A 26,241-nucleotide genomic window follows, 5' to 3' on the forward strand; every position below is an offset into this window, starting at 1 on the left:
ACAGAAAATAAAAATAAATCATTTTTTAAAGATTTCTTCCTTCAGAAACATCTTCAAAATTTTTATTAAAAAAAAAAATTGAGCTGGGCTGCCTATAATCCCAGCACTTGGGAGGCAGAGGCAGATGGATCTCTGTGAGTTCGAGGCCAGCCTGGTCTAAAGGCGAGTTCCAGGAAAGGCGCAAAGCTACACAGAGAAACCCTGTCTTGAAACCCCTCACCCCCACCAAAAAAAAAAGAAAAAAAATTAGCCCAGTGTGGTGGCCCATATCTATCTATAACGGAGGCTGAGAAAGGGTGATTGTCCTGGTTTAAAGGTAAGCCAGGGCTAACAGAGAGTGCCAGGTCCCTGTCTCAGACACACTAAAATAACAGTGAATAAAATTTTTAAAACAAAGGTGTGAAACATTACCAAGCAAAACGATACCGAGACAGCAGGATGTGGTGGCTTTTTAGGTGCAGTGTGTTTTTAGCCTTGGAGTCTGAGGCAAGCTGGCAGCGCACATTCAAGGCCAGTCTGGGCTAAGTGGTGAATTTCAGGTCAGTCAGGCCTACAGTGTAAAACTGTGTCTCAAGCAAAAATGAAAACAAAACAGAATTCAGGGGGCTGAAGGGGCATCTCATCTGTTAAGTGCATGCCCTGGTGTGATGGAGGAACTCAGCTGAATTCCCGGCACCCACTTCCAGTGGCCACAGCATCCTGCAACTCCACCCCCTACCCCCCACCCCCGCCTGGGAATCCAGTGTCGCAAAAACCTCCGTGGATATCTGCACTCAGGTGCATGTACCCACACACAGACTGACACACATACACATAATTTTTTTAGTTTATATTATATATAAAATAGAATTCAGGTTTCCCTGAGTAGCAGAATTCAGCTCCTCTCTTCTCAGTGCAAGCCAACATGAAAACCCACAAGTTCTTTCAAAACCTTAAAATAGTTTTTCAGGGCTGGTACGAATCTCAACAATACAGCTGCTGGCTGAGCATATGGAAGATCCAGGGCTCACTCCTCTGCTGAACAGAAAATAACAATATAATAAAATAATAGTTTCGGTTGTTTTTTGCTTTTATTGCATTACTATGCTAACATGTATGAGGACAGAAACTGAAACATAATGTCGGGGTTTGGTGGCACACACTCAAAATCCCAGCACTGGGGACGTGGAGGCAGGGGGATGAGTTCAGTCACACTCAGCTACTAGTCCAGTGCATTTGCAGCCAGGCTAAGATACATGAGACGCTGTCTCAAAACGCAAAAGAAAAAAAGGAGAAATCTCATGTACCCTAGTTTTGCTTGGTGGCATTCTGTTTCATTTTGTGAAGGTTTAATTCCAAGAAAAACAAATTTGGTCATGAAAATACCCTGCTTCGTACCCCTCCCTCCACCCCCCATGAAAAGGGCCCAAACAATGGATTACATCATCAATGCAAACTAAAATGTAAATCCCAACTGAACTTTCTGGGAACCACACCCAACTTCCCCAGTAGCGGGGTGAGCTTGGGAAACAGGGCCAGGACTGCCAGGAGGTGGGGAAGATGGATGGAAGAGTGAGTGCCCACGTGAGCTGGGTCCTTCTCTGTAGGATGCTCTGTTTTAGGGCCATTACTATAAGAGTTTAGAGGGGAGAACAGAACATTCCCTGCTTCTTTACCCACCCAATACAAAGCTGTATCTCAGCGGAAACTGCCAAACGACAGATTCCAGGAAGGACAGCATGGAGGAAGTTGCCACAACTGTCACCTCCTAAGAACTCCGGCACCTCCTTCTCCTCCCCAGCAGGTGGCCAGGCTTTTGCAAGACTTGGCTAACCAGACAGTAGAAGGCATGTGTTTAAACTCAGGGATGGACCTACTGTTTCACACAATTGCTTTTATGTTGTTGTTTGTTTTTTTGTTGTTGTTGTTTTGTTTTGTTTTTTTAATTCCCTATTTTCTGGGGTTGGAAGAAGTTTGGCAAAAGTTGCATCTATGGCAGAAGTTCAGGCTTCAGCCTCGGGAGTTTGAGCCTTCACCCTGGGACCAACAGCCGGTCCCGAAAATGAGGATCTTTGAAGAAGAGGGTTGTAGTCATGCAAAGTTTGTCCAGTTCTCTGACTGGAAAGAGAATCCCATCTGGCTGACTTCTCTTTTTCTTTACTTTCTTGTGTGAACTATGTAGGACGTAAGCTACAGCCAACAGAAGAGTAGATTATATTGCTTTAGTGTTGCAGGCATGATTGAAATATGACGTATGTTAAAATTTGCCTCCAGGAGAAGCCATGTGGTGGATAGTTTATGTGCATGGTGAGGTTACAAAAGGTTTTTGTTTTAATTTTACATGCATGGTGTTTTGCCTACGTGTCTGTATAAGTACCACGTTCGCGTCTACTGTCCAGGGAAGCCAGAAGTGGGCATCAGGTCCCCTGGAACTGTAAATGATTGGGAACTGCCATCGGATGCTGGAAATGGAATCCTCTAGAAGAGTAGCCAGTGTTCTTAGCCACTGAGCCATCACCCCAGCACCATTATAAAATACTTCAATAAATCTGGGATGGCAAAACAAATAGTTATTGCGTGTGTGAGAAAACAGCCAGTTTAAAAAATATAACTGAGGTATAAGAGGAACATGCTTAGGATGTAGAATACATATTCTACGTATGTATGCATTTTTTTGTTTTGAGATCTCCTACTGCAGCTCAGGCTGGAACGCAGTATGTAGCCCAGGCTGGCCTAGAACTCCTGCCTCAGTTGACTGCTGTTATATGTGGGGGGGGGGGGGATGGGAGTCTTGGAGAGCATTGACGTCTTTCTTGGCTCTTCGTGGGCTTAGTGCAGTGGGGGGCTAGATTCCAAGGAAACTGTGTGGTCACCAAAGTCAACCTGAGCCAATGGCTTCCAGTTTCAGTGTCTCACAAACATGAGGAATGACAAGCCAGGACACAGACAGACGAACAAGGTTTAGCAAGAGGTAGAAAAGCCCTTGCAGCTTGGAGGGAACTTGAGAGAGAGTGGCCAAGTAGTCTCCATTGGAAGCACTTTTATGTGTTAAGAATGTTCCCGATTGGCGCAGGCTGTGTGTAAAGTAGGCGTTAGTTTGGGATGAACCTGGTTGGCTAGTTTGGATGTAAGTGGAGAATAGTGATTGGACAGCTTGTGTCATGTGACCATGCACACACTTCGGAAAGTCCAAGGCAGGTTGAAAAAAAAGGCATCAAAAGAGTTCTGAATTGGGGCAGTGGGGGTTGGGGTGGGGGTGGCGGGGAGCAGACAGGAAGTTAAAAAAAAAAAAAAAGTCCAGTGATGAACTGACATCTTGATCTTGATGAGTCAGGGCTTTTAAGATTTTAGTTTCTTCGTGTCCTCAGAGTTGACTATTAGTTCCAGCAGACATAGACATTTTGTTTTCTTCATGCCTGCAACCATGCCTGCCAAATGGAGGCAGGATGCCTTGTTCCTAAGTACTATTGGGGTGACCCACCATACCAGGCAAGATTCTGAATATTTCCAACTGGTAGGGCTGGTGAGATGGTTCTCTGGGTAAAGACACTTGCCACCAAGTCTGCTAACCTAAGTTTGATCCCTGGAACCACCCTGGTAGAAGAAAAGAATGGCGTCACCACTTGAGTGTACACACACATGAAGTAAGCAAATTATAAGCAAATCAAATATAGTTGGGCGGTGGTGGCGCACGCCTTGAATCCCAGCACTCAGGAGACAGAAACAGGAGGATCTCTGAGTTCAAGGCCAGCCTGGTCTACAGAGTGGATTCCAGCACAGCCAGGACTACAGAGAAACCCTATCTCAAAAAACCAAAACGAAAAGAAAATCAAATATTAGCCAGGTGTGGTGGTGCATGCCTTTAATCACAGGAGTCAGAGGGTTCAAATCTAGCACTGGGAAAAAATGGATATGGTGACATATGCCCATAATGTCAGCACTTGGAAGGTTGAGGCAGGAAGATCAGAAGTTCAAGGTCATCTTCTGCTACACAGTGAGTTTATGGCCAGCCTAAGATACACTAGACTTTGTCTCAAAAAAAAAAAAAAAAAAAAAAAAAAGCATAGTGCCACACAAGAATGTTGAACTTCCAAAGTCTGTGGCCTGAGATGGAGGGTGGAGAAAGGAGAAAAGTCAAATGAAGGTCGGCTTCCTACGTATGCCTCCAGATGAATATTCAATGGATGATGGAAATTCACCATGTTGTAACCCCCAAATTATAATGAATTGAAGCAAAGCATTGTATTGTGGTTTGAATAAGAATGGCCCCAGAGGCCTCATAGATTTGGATGCCTAGTTATCAGGGAATGGTACTATTTGAAAGGATTAGAAGGATTAAGAGGTGTAGCCTTGTTAAAGAAAGTGTGTCACTGGGGGTGGGCGTTAAGGTTTCAAAAGCCCATGCCAGGCCCAGGCTTGCTTGCATTCTCTCTCTCTCTCTCTCTCTCTCTCTCTCTCTCTCTCTCTCTCTCTCTGTCCTTGAGGATCAGGATGTAGCTCTCAGCTGCTTCTCCAGCACCATATATGCTCCCCACCATGATGATAATGGATTAAGCCTTTGAAACTGTAAACAAGCCCCCAATTAAATGTTCTCTTTTATGGGAGTTGTCTTGGTCATGATGCCTCTTCATGTAAATAGAATGATGATTAAGGCAGATCTGAAGTGTCCCCTGAAGGCTCATGTGTTCTTACACTTGGTCCTCTTCTGGTGGTGTTGGCATGGGAAGTTGTGAAACCACTGGGACCATGGACTAGTTAGCACAAGTGGGTCACTGGGAGCAGGCTTGAAGAGCTAGCTGCCTCTGGTCCCAGCCTGAACTTTCTGCTTTCTTGACTCACAGAGATGTTGAGGACCCTCCACTACACATCAGGCCACTATGAAACGTGCCAAGGCATCATGATAGACTGAAACCAAAGCACGATCTAAAATACATCTTTCCTCAAATGGCTTCTGTTAGGTATCTGGTCATGGTGACAAGTAAATCAGCACACAAGGACTATCAAAATTAGTGGTTCCCAAGCGTCAGTGCACATCAGACTCCCCTGGATGGGGGTGGAGCTGTAGCCTGTTGGAAGAGCGCTTGCCTAGTTATGCAGGAAACCCTGGATTAAGCCCCCATGGTGAGGCACGCCTGTGATCACAACACCTGGAAGGAGGAGGTAGGAGGATCAGAAGTTCAGGTCATCTTTGGCTACAAAGCAAGTTTGAGCCCAGCCTGGGCTACATGAGACTCGGCCTCAAAACTTTTATTTTATTTTATCTAAGGTTACTGAATTCAGAAGATCTGAGGGTAGGGTCTTTTTAAGTCCCATCTAATCCCAGACAATTTGGGGACCTTTTTTTTTTTTTTAACAGGGTCTCTCTGTGTAACTCTGGCTATCCTAAAACTGGATTATGTGCATCAGGCTGGCTAGGAACTCATAGAGATCTTCCTGCTGCTTCCCAATATACCTGCTGGGAGCAGCAGCATCAAGCCTAGGGCCTCATACATGTTAGGCAAACACTCTACCACTGAACTCCTACAGTTGGCTTTTTATAGGCTTTAGGAGGCAGGAAGAAGAAGCTGGGGTCTTGCTATGTAGCCCAGGCTGTCCCCAAACTCATTGTGTACCCCAGGCCAACCTTGAATCCTGGAAACTTTCCTGCCTCAGCCTCCTGAGTGTTGAGATTGCAGGCTTGAGTCACCGTGTCCAGGCCTTTTCTTTATTTTTTAAGACAGGGTCTTGCCTGTTAGCCCAGGCTAGCCTTGAACTAATAGTGATCCTGCTGCCTCAGCTCTGAGTGCTGGGATTGCTGGGTCACGCTGCTGCTTTGAAATCAGAAAATAGCAACGGAGAGGCATCATTTCTAGTGGAAAGCATTTTTTACGGGAGTGCATCAGTCCTTTCTCTAAATAATTGCCTGTCTTAGCAATATAGATTTAAAAATAATGTGAAAGGTTGACATTCTAAGACAAGTTTTTTAAAAAATCAATATTGCTACAGTCACTCTGCTCTCTAAGGAGGACTCTGGGTCACTGTGCTCTGTAGAAACAGATTCACTCAGTTCATTTGAACTTTTGCTAGCTGGAAAAAAATCACAAACCATTGCAGTAAAATTCTTTGTGTGGTTATACGGTAGATTAAGAGAGACCCTGTTAGGAGATACATGTCCTTTTACCACACATGCTCTATAAAGAACATCCAGGGGTTGGCGAGCTGGCTCTGTAGGTAAAGGTGCTTGCTGACAAGCCTAACCATCTGAGTTTGAACTCCCATATGGTAGGAGGAAAGAACCAGTTCCAGCAAGATGTCCTCTGATCCCCACAGCTGTATCATGGCACCCCATCCCCATCACACACTAAATAAATGATAAAATGTAAAAGTCAAGCAAAACAACTACAATAACAATAAAACTTGGGTGTGTGTGTTGGTCCTTGCCTGTAATCCTGACTCTTAGAGGGCAGAAGAAAGCAGTCAGGAGTTCAAAGTCACCCTTGGCCACATAGTGAGTTTGAAGCCAGAATGAACTAAGACCCCATTCTAATAGATAAATAGATAGATAGATAGATAGATAGATAGATAGATAGATAGATAGATAGATAAAAAGCATTTAGCTTCACTCAACACAGCAGGCTTTCATTCATATCTATTTATTTGAGGCGGGGTCTCATTCTCTAGGCTGGTCTAGAACTCACTACATAGCCCAGGCTGGTTTCAGACTTGCAGCAGTCCTCCTGCCTCTACCTCTCAACTACTGGGACAATATCTAACCCTGGGCCACCACACTCAGCTTCCACGCAGTTATAGCGAGACCTGGGCTTCTTCCTCCCTTTGCAGAATCCCTCATTCAGCTTTGAGACCACTCAGAGAAACAGATAGAGATGGAGGTACAAGGCACATTCAGGAGAGGCTGTCTCAAAGCTACCGGGGTAGCGCCCCGCCTGTTTTACAGGCATCTCATGGAGGATCCCTGCAGAGCTGGGTGTTTTTGCCGCATCGAAGGTCGAAGGTCGGGGCTCTGTGACGCCCCGTTAATGGAAATCTATTTGCTTCTGGTCTTGGCTGGAGTCCTAATATTTCAAGCTACACCAAACGGCAGAGTTAATCCAATTGGACCAGTCAGTCACCTGACTAAAGGACCATCCTTCAGGAAACAGATTCATCTTAAGCCATCCTAAAGAGACTGGGGAAATACGTATTTCTCTAATGAGATAATGTGCTTTTTCCTTCCCAGAAAGCCATCCCTGGTACAGTCACTTCAGAGCCACCTTGAGGTTTCAGCTTTCCCTTCTCTTCTGTCTCTTTCGGATGCTGGCCAGAGCCCAAAGATGCTTCGCTGGTACTTTGGGCTCCCTTACTGTTCCTCCCAAGCTCTCCACCCTACCGCTTGTCTGCTGTGGGCCTGACCTCCATCCTTAACATCCAACGCTAGCAGCGTGGCTTTTTCTTGTCCTGTTTCCACCCCCTCTCCCTGGCAACAGCCAAGATTTCCAGCTCGCCTGCCCTGTTGTTTTTCTTCCAAACTCCAACAAAAATGTCTTCGAGCTTCCTTCAGATTCGACTCGTAAATTCTTTTATTAACATGACTGAGAGGGGACCCCAATTTCCCTAGTAACACATGACGCCCTAGGTAGGGCCCCCACACTTTCTGATAACAGGGTGATGGTGTCTCATACCTGTAATCCCAGCACTCTGGAGACCGAGGCAAGAGGATGGACGGGAATTTGAGACAGCCTGGGCTACCTTGTGAGTTTCAGGTCAGACTGGGCTACAAAATAAGACTCTCTCTCAGGAAGAAAGAAAGAAGAAAACAACCTTCCCCAGCCAGAGAAAGGAAGGTATCTTGACAGACACACAACCAACGGTAATTCCCCCAAGGAAAGCTCTCACTGGAATGCAGGGGAGGCAGTGGCGTGGGTCTACATACCAAGCACATGCTCATATTTAGTCAGTGAATTGAGACTCTCCAAAGAAATAAGAGTACAGTGACGTGCATGGCGGGCTTGGGAAGCAGGACACAGAAGAGGAATAGGGGAGTCTGTCCCAGAGGCAGCCGGATGGGTAATGTAGGGAGGAGAAAGGCCTGGGCAGTAGGAAACCTTCCCCTGGCTGGTAGGTGGGGAGGAGCGGATGAACCAGAGAAACATGAGCAGCTTCCATTTCCCTTATGTGACAAGTGGGCTCTATGCATCACTTGTAGTAAGGCTGATAGGGCTGACATTAGGCAGTGATGGGCTAAATGTTTTGATGCATTCTTAGCCCATGTCTCAAGCCATGCTGTCTTCCTCTTGCCGCCATCCCTTTGGTGACTGTCATAGCACTGAGCTGAAGAGTCAGAAAGAGAGGGTACAGCTCTAACGGGGGTGACTCAGCAGTCTTGTTTTAAAGACTGCAGCTTTTCTCTCCCAGGGTGCTGGAATTCCCCAGTGGTTCCCAACTCTCATTGGAATGCTGGCTTTAGCCCAAAAATCCCAAGTCAGATGTGCCGGGTTTGGAACCCACAGGGGAAAGTGTGTATCACCTTTGCCTGGCTGGGTTTCATGACAGTGACACATAGGGGGGCTATAATTAAAGTAGGCCTAAAGTACACAGAGGCACACACACTGACTTCTTTGGATTCAAGGCAATACACTAATATTTCACAATTTAAAGTTTTCATAAAACTACAGAAATTGGACACGGTGGCACATGCCCATAGTCTCAGAACTTGAGAGTCTAATGACAGAGAGTGGCAAGTTCAGGTCAATCCAGGCTCCATGCTGAGGTTAAAAGTCATCCTACAATGGAGGAACAAGGCTATGGGAACTCTATTTTTCAAGCGATCGTTCATCGGCTTGACTTGGTGGGGTTCTGGTTTTGTTTGTTTTCTTCCTTGAAAGAGGGAGCAAAGTCACTGAGCTGTGTTTATTCTTCTGAAAGTCTATAACAAACACTACGATATAAAATTAAGACAGTTAATTACTGAACAAATTCAGTGCATCCGATGTTTCATGATAACGGAATCAGAGCAAAGAAAGGTGTTTATTTAGTACACACACACACACACACACACACACACACTGTATTATTGACAAACTTCATGACAATCACTGTCCTCTTTTATGACTGACCATGTGAGTATAACTCATACTTAACAACTACCTGTTCTGTATGTTCTTTATTGTCACTTGGTCAAGGTTTTACCTAGTATGATGGCATGCTCAGTTTTATTTGGAGTTTCCCATAGATCTTAAACATGGGACCTGGTATACTTTAAGGGCCCAACTACGTTCCAGACTTTTTCTTACCAAGACTGGCTTTTTTGTTGTTGTTCACTTATTTTGTTTTGAGTCTGTGTAACAGCTCTGGCTGTCCTGGAACTCTCTCTGTAGACCAGGCTGGCCTCGAACTCACAGAGATCCACTTGCCTCTGCCTCCTAAATGATGGGATTAAAGGTGTGCGCTAATACCCCCCAGCTTATTGGTTGAAATTTGGAGGCAGGATCTCATGTGGGACCCAGGCTGCCTCGAGGTTGCTGCTGAATTGTAATCCAGCCCAATAGTTGAGTACAATAATCCCAGCTAAGAGAGTAAATCCATTTTTTAATCTGTTGACTCAGTCATGAGGAGCCCGGAATGGGAGGCATTCTTCCCTTCCATTTCATCAGAATCAGGGTGTGTTTCCTGGTAGAAACAGCCTTTCCCAGGCAGGCAACTAAGCTCTAGGCCAGTCAAGCATACAGCATGGGAATAGGGAGCAAAGGCTTTTGCTAGTGGCAACAGTGAGTGTCCTCTCCCCTTCCTGCCCCTCAGTCTGTCTACTTGTGAATGAACTCTGGCTATGAGCCATGATCGGGAGCTGATTCTGAACATACGCTGCCCTCTGGAGATGCTTGCCCCAGCCATGCAGTGAATTATCTTATAATGTATGATCTATGTGACTGTCTCCAAATGGCTTCTCCGGCTGGATCTGTGTCAGAACCCTGTGCCCTTAGCAATTCAGGAGGCCAAGGAAGGAGAAACGTGTCCAGGTCTTTACAGCCTATAGTGAGTTGAAGGACAACATGGGCAGCTCAGTGAGACCCTAGCTCAAAATCAGAAGGTTAAAAAGAAAAGAAAAAATGCCTGGGATTTGAGTAAGCACTTACCTAACAAGCATAAGGCCCTAGGTTCAACCCCTGCCCCCATAAATAATGAAAAACAATTTTTTCATTAAAAATGAAAAATAGGCTGGGTGGTGGTGGCGCACGCCTTTAATCCCAGCACTTAGGAGGCAGAGGCAGGTGGATCTTTGTGAGTTCGAGGCCAGCCTGGTCTACAGAGTGAGATCCAGGAAAGGTGCAAAGCTATACAGAGAAACCCTGTCTTGGGAAAAAAAAAAAAAAGAAAAGAAAAAGAAAACATTCTATAAATGTTTTCTGACTACTTCAAAGTTGGAGGAGGGGACATTTTAGGACCAGTAAATTCTAAGATTTTATAATGCTTAATGAGCTCATTGCTATATTTCTTTGAAGTGAGTTTTTGGGTTAGAATTCCTGTGAGGAATATCATGATTGTGGGTAAGGCACTCTGAAAGTCAACACATGGGTGTTTGACTATAACAGAAACCACCCACACATTGGGTGCTGATTCCAAACATATGCGGCCCTCTGGAGACCCTTGCCCCATGGAATTATCATACAACATGAACACACAACTGATACTCTGGCGAGGTCTGGGGGCACAAGCCTGGACTCTCAGAAATTCAGGAGGCCAAGGAGGAGGATTATAATTCTCTCATAGCCAGAAGCAGTGAAATTGTGTCCAGTGTATGGGATGGGAAATATTGTTGTGGCATTCTGGAAGAAAAATACCATGTTCAGGAATACTGAAAAATCATTTAATAAAATTCAGCAGCCTTCTTCTCAAATTTCATATAGATTAAAAGAAGAATATGTGCCTATTTTTGAAGAAGAATATATATGCAGTATATATATATTATATTATATATATATATATATTATACACACACACACACACATACACACACACACACACACAATAGAGTGATCCAAATATTCATTGCCAGGTGAATGTATCAAAAAAAATGAGATGCAGATATCTGATGTTTTGAAGAGGAAGGAATGTTGAGCAATCTGTACATGGCTGTGATTCCACTACTCGGAGGACAAAATCAGGAGGATCAGGGCTTCAAGACAAGCCTCTGCTATGTACAGAAGCAGAGAACAACTTGGGCTACAAGACAAAAATAAATAAGGGAAGTCTGTTATGTGCTGTAACTTGAACGAATGAAGTTTGACTTAAGTACATAATGTTACATGCAACAAACTAGTCACATGTAACAGCAGTACATAATACCACAACATCCAGTGAAAGGCAGCCATCTTAGCACACTACAATGCTTGCACATGGACAAAATTGCCTAACAATACACTTTTCAAAAAGTATCTCAGGGGCTGAGCAGTGGGTAAACACCGTGCAAACCTAGTAACCTGAATTTGATTCCTGGAGCCCACGAAAAAAGTGGAAGGAGAGAAGTGACTCCACAAAGTTGTCCTCTGACTTCTACACGTGTTCTGTGTCATGTGCATGCATACATACGTATGTGCACAGAGGTAATAATAAACGAGGAGTTTTTGAGACATGGTCTCACTGTGTTGTCCTGATAGGCCTGGAACTCGATAATGTAGACCAGTCAGACCTCAAATTCAAAGAGCTCTGCCTCCCTAGAGAATTAAAGATGTGCACCCCCATGCTTGATCCATAAATGAGATTTTTTTTAAATTAAAATACTCAATTGTTAGGCAACATATGACTATGCTGTATGATGTCAAATAATTCTCATAATAAAACATTCATAGAAAAATTCATAGGAGTGGAAAGAATGGCGGCTGCCAGGATGAAGGGCTAGAGGCATGGGGAGTTTTTAACAGGTATAGAGTTTTAGTCTTGCAAGACGGAGTTCTGCACATTAGCTGGGCACAGTGGCACATGAGCGTACTCCCAGCAATCAGGAGGCTGAGGTAGGAGGATTGTGAATTCTAGGTCAGTCTGGGCTACAGAGTGAAACTCTGTCTTAAAAAAAAGTTTTGCAGATTGATTGTATAATAATGTGAATATACTCAATCCCATTACCAGAGGCTGGAAAGTTGCTCAGAGGTTAAGAGCACTGGCTGTTCTTCTAGGGGTCCTGAGTTCAATTCCCAGCAATCACATGGTGGCTCACAACCATCTACAATAAGATGGACCCAACACTACTGTATACATAATAAATAAAAAAATCTTAAAAAAAATACCATTACCATTGAAATGTACACTAAAAGTGGCTAATATAGGACTCGATATAACTCAGTCAGTGTGAAGCCCTGGGTTTGATCCTCAGCCCATAAACTGGAGATGGTGATGCACGTCTGTAATATCAACACTCATGAGGTAGACACAGCAGGATCAGAAGTTCTAGGTCATCCTTGGCTATATAGCAAGTTGAAGAGCAGCCTAGTCTACAGAAAACCCTGCTCATAAACAAACAAGAAACCAATGCCCCCCAAAAGAATAGAAAAACCACTGATATATATATTTTTTTACCAAAAAAAAAAAAAAATCAAAGGAATATGAAGCACCATCCTAATGTCTTAACAACAAAAACCCAGAGTCAGATATGGAGGGTGAAAGCCGAATGATCAGAGAAGCAGAGCAGCAGCCACTAAAGAGTTCTTACCTCTATCAGACTGAAGAGGGGAGATCTCTTCTCTACCTACCTTATATTCCTGTCTCCTCCTCCCTAGTTCAGGGATTAAAGGCTTGCACCACCTCCACTCGGCTCTGTTTCTCCTTTAGACTGGTTCAATCTTGTGTAGTCCAGGGTAACCTTGTGTAGCCCAGGGTAACCTTGAGCTCCTTATCTTCCTGCTTCCTCCTCCCAAGTGCTGGGATTCAAGGTGTGAACCATCACCATTTGGCCTCTATGGTTAACCAGTGGCTAGCTCCACCCTCTGATCTCCAGGCAAGCTTTATTTGTCAGAACACAAACAAAATAACACACAACAGAAATAGAAGGACATTTTTCTTGATATGCTAAAGACTGCCATGGCAGAAATTGCACATTGGCATGCTATCGAAAGAACACTAAGACTAAGCTTTGAAACTAAACAACAACAAAAAGCCCCCCACTTTTCAGGTTCTGGTGGCTAGGGTTTAAGATTTGATTGAGTCCCACCAAATAGCAGTTAGTCCTGTGAGACTCTGGAATGAAATCGCAAGAGAGAGCAGGTGAGAAACAGCTGCCCCACCAATGCGAACTGTGCAGAAGGAGCATGGTCTTCAGCCAGCTGCAGAATCAGAGGTTTGTTAATTTGAAAGATAAATTTTTTTTTTTTTGAGAGAGAGAGAGAGAGAGAGAGAGAGAGAGAGAGAGAGAGAGAGAGGAGAGAGAGACTCACTATGTAGCCCTGGCTGGCATGGAACTCACAGAGCTCTACCTGTGTCTGTCTCAGGAGTGCTGGGATTAAAGATGTGTACCACTATGCCTGGCCTTATTTGTGTGTGTGTGTGTGTGTGTGTGTGTGTGTGTGTGTGTGTGTGTGTGTGTGTAGGTGGCCATGAAGGCCAGAAGAGGAAGTTGGATCTTTTGGAGCTGGAGTTACAAGTGGTTATGAACTAGCCAATATGGTAGCCGGGAACAAAGCTCAGGTTATCTGAGCAGCAGAAATGCTCTTTTTAAATTTAATTTCTAAATAAATAAATTATTGCCTGTCTGTGCATCACCTACAGGTAATGCCCAAGGAGGCCAGAAGAAGGCATTGATTGTCTTGAGACTGGAGTTACAGATGGTTGTGATCTGCCATGTGGGTGCTGGGAATAGAAACTGGGTTCTCTGAAAGATCAGACAGTGCTCTTAACTGCCGAGCCATCTCTCCAGCCCCCAACAAGCACTCTTAACCACTGAACCATCTTTCCAGCCCCTTTAGATGACTTCTTTTGATTCAACAGCTCTCCACATCAGTGATGGATGCCTTACAAATCTGGTCAAGGCAGAATGGTTAAAGGGTCTACGAGTATTCTGGATTCTTGATCTCATTTCTCCCTAACTTTATGCAAAGTCTGGAGGCAGAGTCTATGTATTCCTATAAAAATCATTGCAAGGGGTGAAGGCGCTTGCCTTACAAGTCTGGCACCTGAGTTTATCCCTGGAACCCATATAAAGGTGGGAGGGAAGAAATGATGCCACAAAGTTGTTCTCTGATACGTGCACACGTGTGCACACACACACTAAATAAATATAAAGAAAACTATTGCATTCCAGAAAATCAGATATGTCATTTTAAAAAAAAAAAAGAAAGAAAGAAAGCAAATAGCAAACAAACAAAACCCCCACAGGCTATTTAAACTGAGGATTTAACTCACTGGGTGACATGCTTGCCTAGCATACATGAAGTCCTGGGTTCAAGCCACAGGACTACTAAACAAAACTCCTGCAACCAATGAAAAGACTTTAATAAACGGGGTACATTTAATCCACTTATTTTTTAAAGGGGTCCCCCCCCCTTAATCTGGCAATAACTAGGTAGAAGTGTAATTTTAAAATCCCATCCCAGTATATTCAACATTTTATTAACTTTAAATATTTGGAGAGGTTTTCTTGCTCGAATTAAAAGAAATGTTTAGTATTTCCTCACTCGCAGTCAACTTCAGTGGAATGAATTCTAAGTCTTCTTGAGATTGTATTTAGCTGTCCGTAAATTTGAGTGATAAGGCTGTATAGCTGAATCCCATAAGTGCCTTGATCATAAATAATGAGTATCCATCTGCATTTTTGAAAGTCAAACTCCCTAAGAATATCTGTACATGTGTATGTATGCTTTTGTGATAGCAGAACCCAAAGCATATCGTTTATATTTGCTACTCTCAAAATTTTCATGCTTACATTTGAAAATAACCATCTCCTGGTGAATTTAAAATGACTTGAAGTAAAATCTAATCAAATTCCAGGGCCAGAAAGATGTCCCAGTGGGTGAAAATACTTGCTGTTCAGCCTGGCATCCTCAGAAATTCAAGTGGACTAAAATACTCATGAGCATGATTATCAACAATGGTTGTTGCTCCTCTGATATTCCATGGAATTTGCAAAACATCATTGAAAGACATGAAAGTCGAGGTTATAACCTCGTGGCAGAGCACTTGGCTGAAGAAGGTGGAGAAGAAACACCTTGGAAGTAGTAATGCTCGATTCCCAGCACCATAGGAATGAATAAATAACCTTTATAAATGGAAAGACAGTCTATGTTAAGAAGGCAATCTGTGTGTGGTGACACATACCTATGGGCAGTCAAAACAAAACAATCTCTGTAAAGAACATTGTTGGGACATTATGGTGAAATCTGAACAAAGTTGCAGACTGGTTGATACTCTTTATCAATGTCTGAATTTAAAATGTTTACTCTTATGTAAAATAAACTCAACCCCAGTATAAGAACTGTCATCCCAGGAATTGGCATGTGATGGCAGGAAGATCAGAAGTTCAATGTCATCTTTAGCTTCATAGTGATTTTGAGGTAAGCCTGGGCTTCATGAGATACCTTACCCACACAACACACAAGGAAAATAATAGACAAAAGTCCCATCTAAGCTTATATAGTGACACACACTCATACACACACCTTGTCATTTTAAAGAAAATTGGCCTTGCTTTCTTTCATTCGCAGTTTAGAATTAGGTTGTCGTTTTCAATCAAAAATCGTGTTGGGGATTTGGTTAAGTTGCATTGAGTTCTATGCGATCAGTCTGCGGATCTACTACTGTTTGAATCAAATGGAGATTTTTGCAGACAGTTGGACTCTGGTGACACTGGCAAATATAGCAAGGGCAAAGAACAGACTTGCATGTTATGACGATCCTTTGATCATTTCATTTAATTCATTATTCATTAATAACTTACCCTGCTTCCTACCACCTTTGCAAACTGGGAGAACAATGGTGAGAGTCCAGGATGAGTATTAACCGCCAGGCATTCAGTGCTCTTCTCAATCGGTGTTTTCTCCGGTGTGTTTTCAGAGGACACACTATTTGAAACAATGGAACTGAAGGGAAGGGTTGAGAAAAAAAGAATCAAGTAAAGAATGCAGGTTGGATATGTGTGCATCAGAGGGAGGCCATACATTCTGTAATGGCTGAAGCTGCCAAACTTAACGCCCGTGAGACACGAACTTCAAGGACAGGAATCCTGTATGGGGACAGAGGGCTGGAGAGAAGTGACATTTAAGCTGGGGGTGAAGGGGGGTGGGACGCAGATTAGGTGTGAGTTCTTAGAACACCTGGGGGTCCGAGGTGGGACGGTGCTGCCCGGCTTAGGGAAAAAAAAGTTACAGGTATTCCAAACACTTGGAGCAAACAGCACGTGCATGAATCAGTGATGGGTGCGCGGGAGGCAAGAGGGACAGATGCATTTGGAACGACAAGGAGTTGGCGCGATTATGCAAATCGATGAGTACCAGGTTAAGGACTTCGGACCTTGTCCCGGGACACCGGTGGATACTCGTGAACAGAAACGTAGTAGCTAGTAGATCCCAAGCGGGCTTCCAAGATGACCGCGGTTGAGGTGGAGGAAACCAGGTGGTCCCGTCCGGGCCAGCGGGGCCACCCTTCCACCTGCAGGGGGCGCTGTCAGGACCGAGCGTCCTCCCCGCCCCCTCTCCGGCCGCTCCAGGTCCGATGCGCTCGGAACTCGGCTACTTTGCCTGGACGCAGGAGCCTTGGGATGCGACGAGCGCGTCCCGACGCACCCCGGTGCGTCACCTCCGCTCTGGCAGTGAGGCTGCCCAGCCCCGCGGAGTGGCGCCCGGGGGAGCCTCTGCGCTTGCGCCGCCCGTCGGCCGAGCTCTGCGTGAAAACGCACGCGTTGGAGCCTGGCGTTGCTGTCTGCCACTGGGCGTTTGCTTTTGTCCTAAGAGACGCAGGCAGGGGCTCGAGAGCTCCGTGACTTCAGTCGCGCTGGCTTCCCCTCTTGCAATTCCTCTAGGAAGCAACGGAGCCTCTTGTTCTCTGTCTGCAGCCAGAACTCCACACTGGTGGGAACCTGACCTGGCCGCTAATCTCGACCATCCGTGTTCTTAGGGCCTGTTCGGTTCTGCACTTAAATCAGATTCCTAGTGGAAGGGAATCCTGGAGTTCAATCACCAATCCTTTAATGCTCTCTGACACCTTGAAGTGAGTAAATGTAGATCAGTTTACACAATCTCAAAGATCACCTGTTTGTTTTTGTTTTTCCTGCGACAACTTTAAGGAAAAAAAAAAATTTTTAGACAGGGTCTCACTATGTAGCTCTGGCTGTCCTGGAACTCACTATGTAGACCAGGCTGCCCTTGAACCCCCAGTGATTCACCTACCTCTGCCTCCTGAGAGCTGGGATTAAAGACTAGCGTCGCTATGCCGGATAACTCCTTGCATTTTTACTGCAAGTTTCTTCTATGCAACCTTGATGTCCTTGAAACAATGCCTCCTGCTGTGCACACATACTAAATCCTGTGATGCAATAATGAACTGCATACATAAAAGGACTGATCTTTTGGTATTTACATCCTAGTGAGGGGAGATCACGAAGAATAGGCAACCGAGTAAGTGCTGGGAAAGAGTTAACAAAGGCCACATGGAAGATCTAAGAGATGGTAGTTAATTAAACTGATCAGAAAAGGCCTCTTGGAGGTATTGATGTTAAAACTAGCCACGTGAACAGCTAGATGCTACAGACTGGGAAAAGGGTAAGGCCGTGGAAGCAGGAGTGTTGTTTTCCGGGAATAGACAAGGCCAAGTGTGACTAGAGTGTGATGCCCTGTGATTGAGAGTTGTGAGAAAGTAAGAGTGTTTTAAGTAGGAGTCAGGTGCATAGCTTTGTGCGGAACTTTAAAGTGTGTTCTGTAGTTTTTGAGATAGCATTTCACGGAGCCCTGGCTAGCCTGGAACTCACTGTGTAGCTGAGATAGGCCTGGTACCTCTGCTTCTACCTCGCTCCCAAGTGCGGGGCTTTGAGGCTTGTACCTCCACTCTCAGCTTGAAATGTGTTTCAATAGCAACGAGAAGCCAAGAAATAGTTTTCTCTCGAGGGCTGATTTGGTTCAGTCACTTTGGGCCCCACAAACCAGTCATTGAAAATAACTGATACGTTCTCTGAAACTCCTTTTCCAACTCCTCCCCAGGCTATAGTTCAATGCCTCTCTTTAAACATTTTATTTTGTGTGTGGTGCGTCTGCCACTGAACATGTATGGAGGCCCCAAGGCAGCTTTTGAGAGTCAGTTTTTCTCTTTCTTCTGTGTGGGTCCCTGAGGCAGAACTCAGGTTCTCAGGCCCTTGGTGACAAGTGCCCTTTATTGCCAGCGCCATCTCCCCAGCAGGTCCGCTCGCTCTGCTGTCTTATTACAAAGATGGTTTGTGGATAGACTTCGAAATGTCATCTCGAATACGTCCAAAGGATGGGGGATTCAACGAAAGATGTAGATCTCTGTGTGTATTATAAAAGGGATGACGTGAAGATTTCGTTCAGATTCTAGGAGGTCGTCTAAAACTTAAGAACAGTGGTTTCAAACATTTTTCATCTGTGAGATCTTGTTTATTGTACTCCGAAAACAGCAGGACATGATGTCAGTTTCGGCCCAGGCTGGTTCGTCGAACTATCTTCTCATCTATGAAATGAAAACTCTGAGAACTGAATCGACACTTTACCCAGAAAGCGTTCAATGATAAAGCATAATGTGCTACAGAGTTGCACAATGCCACTATCACCAGCATCTGCATCCTTGGGATGGATGGACAATTCATAGATACTGCGTCTTCATGTCTCCATTCTGGGTCGTGTACCAGGTGAAAAACAAAACAAAACAAACAAACAATAAAACGGTCTTTCAGACGCTAATTATGCAGCTGAAGCCATAAAAGATACAAAGCAGGGTGGACTAAACCCATAAATAAATGCCCGTGGGTTTGAGTAAACGCAGGATCAATAAATACTCCACGTCTACGTTTTCCTGTTATGGAAACAAGGCGATCTCTCTCCTCTCACCAGGCAAACACTGAGCAGTAGTTTTTGTGAGAAGGAACCTATTTTTTTTTTGTGCAATCTGTTTAGCAGACAGTGCATGCTCAGGGCACTCCTTATCTTCATGTGGGGAACAAAGTACACACACCCCTTTTCTGAGACCCAGCGCCCAGGACCTCCCGGAGCGGGACGGGCTCCCGGCTTGCGGGACCACACAAAGGGGGCGCTTGGCCTGCTCGCACGCCCCCACGCCCAGGCCCCTCCGGTCCGGGCTTCGCCTTTAGGGTCCCTCGGCCCCGCCCCTGCTGCGCCCTCCCAGCCTCTTCTTGCGCGCGCCCCTCCTCATCCGCGGGCAGCCGGAAAACCCGGAGCAAGCTGGCTCGGGCCGGCGGCGCATGCTCAGTCGCGGGCAGGTTCAGTTTGCTAGTAGGAAGCTCCAGCGCTACACCGGCGGCGGCGGCGGCAGCGGCGGCGGCGGCGGAACGGTCGGGTTCCCCAGCAGCGACCTCGGGCCCTTCCCCGCCCCCGGCCGACCCCGGGCCCCGGCTCCGCCCCGCTCCGAGCCTCGCGCTCCACTTCCCCGCAGGCGGACGGGCGCCACCGGCCCGAGCGTCCCTCCACGCGCCGTCCGTCTCTCGGCGGCCCAGGCCGTGCGCCGGGGGAGCGCAGCCCGAGCTGCGGGCGGCGGAGGGCGGCCCGGGGCGGAGAAGGAGGGGGGTGGGAGGGGAGGACCTGCCCCGGGGCGGTGGTGCGGGATGCCGCCGCCGCCACCGTCGGGCCGCGGTGGTTCTCGGCGAGCGGCGCGCGTGTCGGGTGGGTGTCCGGCCGCGGGCCTCGCCCCCCAGCCGCCTCGCCAGCGCTAGCCGGGCCGCGCGGCGCCCCGAGGGGGGCCGGGCTGTGCGCGGGCTGCGGCCCTGCTCCGCGCCGCCAGCCGCCGCCCCTCCGCCCGCCCCGAGGCGCCCCGCGGGCACCATGCAGGCGCAGCAGCTGCCCTACGAGTTCTTCAGCGAGGAGAACGCGCCCAAGTGGCGGGGGTTGCTGGTGCCCGCGCTGAAAAAGGTAGGAGCGCCGACCCCCGCTCCCCGGCCGCGGTCCGCGCGCGCGGGGCTGGGCGAGGGCGGGGAGGCGGGGCGCGCACCGCCGTCTTTCTCCCCGGTCGCGGGGCTCCGGGAGGGGACGGCACGGGAGGCGAGGTGCCCGGTTGCCCGGCTGCTCCAGCTGTTGACACTCGCCCGGGGTGCGTGGGAAGGCCGCGCACAGTCGAGGAGGCTTGGCCCGGATAATCCGAGCGCGGAGGCGACGGTTGGAGGAGCCTCGGTTTACCGTGGAGGTCAAGGAAGGCCACACTGCCTACTACCTTCTTTCTGGGTGCTACCGAGCTGCGGGCAACCTCCCGTTTTAGGAGTCCAGTGCGCTCTGACTGGCTCCAGGGTGCCCTGGCCACAGTGCTGGCCGAAGTAATTGCGAGGTAGCCTGCCAGCGAGAACATGGCCTGCTTGGCTTTGCTCGCCCTCAGTCCTAACTCCCTGTTCTCTTGACACTCCCCCACCCCCATTACAAGGGTGATGCACTTGCCACTGTGTTTGGATGGGTTCTTCTGGGGAGTCTGAGACTCTTCGAACCCTGGTTCGGTTTGGCGTTTTTTGCATTTTTTTTTTTTTTTTTTTTTAGACTTCGTGTGTTACTTTGAGTTCACCAGAGGTTAAAGTAAATTATTTGTTTGAAATTAATTATTTGAAAATGTTGCTACGTTTTCAAAGCTCCGAAAGCAACATTGTGAGCCGTCCGTCCCAGGTTTGGTTCGGCACTTTACATTTTTAGCCTTTGTATGTTACTTTTTTAGTTTGCTAGTGGTTCAAGTTCTCGGGAAATGTTGCTACATTTTAAAGGCTTCCAAAGAAACACCGTGACTTAGTAAACACTGTACTAAGTCATCTGAAACAGGGGTGTTGGGATGGATTTTAAAACAACCACATTGTTTTTGCTCTCATTTGCCTTACCTGTAAAAATTGCTTTACTCTTTGAATAGTTTTCATCTCGATTTCTTTCTCCTCAAATATTTTGTATGCTATGTTGCTAAAGTACAGTTTTGTTTCTATTGAGAATTGAGAGAGTTTGCTGTACCATTCACTATGTGGAGGCTTTCTATTTTACCAGAGAGTTTTGAAAGGTGTTTCACAGTCCTCAAAGGCCAGCAACTTTTAGCTTCTCTGCCCTGTTCACCTTTTCTCTCTTGGTATCTTATGATGGAAACTGCTTTGTTGGATGGAAGGCTTTGCTTTTATTTTTCAGATTTAGGTTACTGGTTTTTATCCTTGAATGTCTCACTGCTTGCAAACCTCTGTGGTATTTTCTAAGGAAATCAAAGAGACCGCCTTGTCCTGCATACTTTGTTCATTAATGATCCTATGAGGCCTCACTCCGTTTTTACATTGGCGTTACCTGCAGACTTGACTGCTTAGCTTGTAGAGGGAGAAGTATACCTCGTGATGCTAGAAGCTTGGTGTCTTGACAAGATGAGACAGAAAAGTTGATTTATATGTACCAAAGCCCTCACAGAACATTACCAGTTTGGAGTGTTAGGCTTAAAAGCAAGTAGCTCCTATTCTAAGGAAATCTCCAAAATAACACTTGGGAGTCCTTTGAAGTGGTGGAAGGAGGATTGTAGACGTCGGAAGACCTCTAACCTGCCACATGGGTGGCCCTTGCTGAATTCACAGACGCGTTTTGTTTGGCTGGCATTGTGGTGTTTCTGTTTTTCAATTTATGTAATTAGTCACCAGTATCTTAAACTAAGAAATATCACATATGGTCTGAATTCCTAATTTTTTTCTTGAGTTGTAGACAGTCTTGCTATATACATTTCCACACAATAGTAAATTGCTAGAGTTGTAAATGGCTGCCTTCTTTAGAAAGGCTTGTGTTTCCAGTTTGCCGTAGGGTTGCTCATGTTCTGTAGCCTCACACTTGGTTGGTTTTCCACTTGAAGCAGAGCTATCCCTGCAGGAATGATATGCTTCCATTTGCTCTCTGAGATCTAATGCTCTCCCCTCATTCAAATTCCCACCTACAATGCTCTTAAGACCCCTTAGACAAGGTTGAACATATTTCTCATAATCTGAATATGCTGTCGTAGTTTAAAATTATTGAATTATCATCTGTGTTCTGGGCATTTCATGTAGATGTGTCCTTGGACATGTTGTGTGGGTGTGTCCTTATCTTGAACTCTTTCTTCAGACTTTAAACTACTTGTATAATTCCTAACTCTGCCTTTTCTTACCACAGGCCTTTTGGACCGGCTGTTCCTTTTATCTGGTCTAATACTATGCTACCTCAGAGATTTTCTCAAACCCTCAGGGCTGAGTTGGATGGATATCACTCCATTGTTTCCTCCTAGCATCCTATCCTAATTCAGCAGTGAATGTGAAGTTCCAATTTACTTGTCCATGTTCTCACTCCCCAACTAGAGACTAGGAATGTTGTCTTTCCCTACTGGCCTTCCTATATACGGCTGTGCCTGACACCTGTTAGGACTCATTTTGAACAAGTGCTTTTGTGTGTTACTTTGGCTTTGCCAGAGGTGAAAGAAGATTATTTGGAAATGTTGCTACATTTTCAAAGCTCCTAAAGCAACATTGTGACTTAGTAAATCTTCAAACTGTCTTCCCTCTTTTGGTTTGGCGGTTTGAATTTTTAGCCTTTGTATGTTACTTTTAGTTTGCCAGTGGTTAAAGTTATTTGGAAATGTTGCCAAGTGCGTAAGGGTATACTCAAAATAAAACTGCCCCCCCTCCACCACCAGTTTTTAACTTCGTGGTTAATGGCTTTAGAATTTTATTTGATTGGCTCAAGACTCTGAAGTTATCTCTGCCTCCTCTCTGTGTACTGCTTTCCACCTCCAGGCAAAACCTTACGTTTATCAACCTCTAACATGCGTTTATAATCTACTCCCCTAACTGCTTGGAGTTTCCTCTCCCGGATTACTGTGATAGCCTCCCAACTGCGTCCCTTGCCCCAGCCCACTTGCCTTTACATATTTCAGAAGTTATATTTTTGAAAAGTGCTAAACATTTGTTCAGAATTGTTGATGTCCTTTGAGTTAAAATGTAGTTTTTAGCATGTAACTTATAAGATGGCTTTGCTTTGATCTTCCTATTTGATTTCTTATTAAAATAAATCTTTCTAGATAGGACTGCTACTTTTCCTGGGGGTATTTATTAGGGCCCACAGTATCTTTTTTCCTACATCTGTCACATCCCACCAATACTTGATGCTTGTCTCAGAACCAGGATTTGCCCTTGGCACTAAGGATAAATTGCATAATTAAAAAAAGACTAAATGGAAGGTGATAGTGGGTATGTCTGGAAAAAAACTCGCTTTTGTTTTTTAGATAGTCTCATCCTGTAGCCAGGACTACTCTTGAACCTGCAGCTTAGCTGTCCTGGTTCAGTTGGGGTCATAAATATGGGCTAGCACATGTGGCCGATGAGGGGTTTTAAGTAGGAAGTAAGACTTGATTTGAATTTTAGAAACTTCACTTTGGTCAAGGAAGGGGAAAAATGAGACTTAAGGTAAGGGAGAAAAGCTGAAGCCTGGTTTCCTAAGTTCATCTAAGAGGAGATGCACATTTGGATTAGGATAGATGCTGTATGAGCCCTGTTGCAAAGGCAGACCTGTCAGGACTCAGCACCTCACTAATGATTGCAGGAATGTTAAGGAGGTGGGAAGAATCTTTTTGGGTTGCCTGCAGATAGTCACTGGACTTTGGCATGGAGAGGGATAGCATGATGAGAAGATTTGGATCATGTTGGGTTTTGTTGTTGTTGTTGTTGTTGTTTTTGATGGAGTTAAATCCCCAACCCCAGATCATGTTGGTTTTAAAGGCCTTTGGATCCTAGATGAGGTCTGTGTCTACAGAAAGACTTACGCATGAGTCAGGTTTGGTAGTACAAGTCGGTCATCCCAGCTACTCAGGAGATCAATCAAAGCAGGAAAATTAAACATTCAAGGCCAGCCTGCACAACTTCTGTAAGAACTCGTCTCAGAATAAAAAGTAAGAAAGGGACTGAGGATGTAGCTCAGTGGTAGAGGAGGGGAGCGCGAACCTAGTGTGTATGGTCACTCTCCATCTCTGACAAATATACGTGGGAATATTTGTAGTAGGTCTGTTCAGCTCCAAACAACAATCTAAATGTCCATTTGTCTATCTGTAATCAACAAGGAAATGAATGAACGAATTGTATATAGCCACATAATGGAATCAAAGGGAATGTGGGTTACTGATATACAGGGCAATGTGGCCAGCCCATTTAATAACCAACAAAGCTAAACTAAAACTGCATGTTCTGCATTACTGCCCTTTGATAAAATTCTCGGAAATACAAACTAATGACGAGCATTGGCTATTATAAAGACAGACTTTTAGGTTAGGTGTGCTGACAGAAGCCTGTAATCCCAGCATCTGAGAAGAGGGTAAGGAGTTAAGGTCATTCCTAGCTACATAGGAAGTTTGAGGCTGAAAGAACAGTAACAAAACCAAAAAGAGACTTTTATGTTAACTTACATTAGTTGTGCTAATGGTGTTACATGTCGGTGTGTGCTAGGTCCTGTCAGATTGTACAGTTTAGGTAGACACCGCTTTCTTTGACTAGTTTCTCAAAGAACACCACTCTGGCCGTCCTCTCTGACAATTACTGCCTCACCATCCTGGCTTTAGCACATGCTATCCACCTGCTTCCCATCAGTCTATTGCTCTGTTTTGAGATAGTCTGGAACTCACTATGAAACCCAGGCTGGTCTCAGACTTGTAACATCTGTCCTGTCTCAGTTCCTCCCCCTCAGTGATGAGCTGCTCTGTCCAGCTTATCTGATTTTTCTTTTTTTGAGACAGGAGTTCTCTATGCAGCTCTGGCTATCCTGGAACTCACTATGTAGACTAGGCTTGTGCCAAACTCACAGAGATCGGGGTGTACCACCACACTTGGCACTTACCTGATATTCTGATGGATTTTATAATTGCTGGTATAAGCACACATTATTCCTAAATGCTTCAACTTGCATCAGAAACTAGAAAGCAATAGCTTTTTTTTTTTACAGTTCCTTCTGTTTTTATAAGAAGTTTATATACAGTGTATATACAGATGCTATTTGTTCTGCTTAATGAGTGTATACTATCAAAGTCTCTACTAAAGTAGGGAACATTACCTTGGCTATTAAAGTTCCCTTCATTCCCTTCTAATCAAATCCTGCCCCTCCTCCCAGAGATAGCCACTGTTGTCACCTTTCATCATCCCACCATAGGTTAACCTTATCTGCTCTGTAACATCATGTAAATGGAGTCAAGTAGTGTATATTTTTAGTGAGGCATTTGAGATTGTGCTTTAAGAAGGCAGTCCTTTTTTCCATCATGTGACTATATCACGGTTTGTTTATCTAGTGGATGGATATCTGATGCTTTAAATTTGTAGCTATTAATAAAGCTGTCATAAATGTTCTTTTAAAAATTTAAAATTGCATTTATATGTTTGTGCATGTGTGTGCATGCATGCATGAATGTGGAGGTCAAAGGACAACGTGCATGAATCTGTTCTTTCCTCCTGCTATGTGGATCCCTGGAATCAAACTCTAGCATGGTGGCAAGTGAGCCATTTTAGAGGTCCAAATGTTCCTTTTGTTGTTGAGAAAGTGTCAGGTAACTCAGACTGGCCTTGAACTACTGATCCTCTGGCCTTCACCTCCTAAATGTAGAAGTTCCAGGTATTCACATTCAGCTTCTGTGGTTCTTCTTATGCAAGCCTAGTTATAGACATCTTTCATTACTTGGACAGTAATACCAAGAGACATGGCTTATAGGGTAGGTAGGTAGATGAGAGATAGATAGCTTGATAGAAGATAGATAGATAGATAGATAGATAGATAGATAGATAGATATTTATGAGGAACTGCTAGACCTTTCTCCAACATGGTTGTGCCGTCTTACATCATCATTGCTAGATGGTAGTTCCTTGCCAATATTTGGGGTTACTAGTCTTTAATTTTAGTGGTTTAAAGTGCTAGCTTATTTTACTTAGCTTTGTGTTGTCTTGTAAATAATCATATTGATCACTTGTTTATACCCTTTTTTGGTAAGTGTGTGTGTGTGTGTGTGTGTGTGTGTGTGTGTGTGTGTCAGAGAACAACTTAGAGGAGTTGATTCTCTCCTTCCACTCTGGGTCTTCAGGATCAGACTGAGATCATCAGGTCTGGCAGCAGATACCTATACCCTCTGAATTACCTT

General features: G+C 45.2%; 1 protein-coding gene across 1 annotated transcript in view; it reads left to right on the forward strand.

The window, feature by feature from the left end:
* Positions 1-19,387: 19,387 nt before the first annotated feature.
* The window catches only part of Sos1 (SOS Ras/Rac guanine nucleotide exchange factor 1), a 92,876-nt gene continuing 86,022 nt past the window's right edge, over positions 19,388-26,241 (forward strand). Inside the window, exon 1 of the mRNA XM_036170480.1 lies at positions 19,388-20,024. Within this exon, the coding sequence (XP_036026373.1) occupies positions 19,938-20,024 (87 nt within the window). The 5' untranslated portion in view covers positions 19,388-19,937. The remainder of the gene's footprint in view (positions 20,025-26,241) is intronic.

Source organism: Onychomys torridus, chromosome 21 (genome assembly GCF_903995425.1).
Source record: "Onychomys torridus chromosome 21, mOncTor1.1, whole genome shotgun sequence".
Classification (NCBI taxonomy): domain Eukaryota; kingdom Metazoa; phylum Chordata; class Mammalia; order Rodentia; family Cricetidae; genus Onychomys; species Onychomys torridus.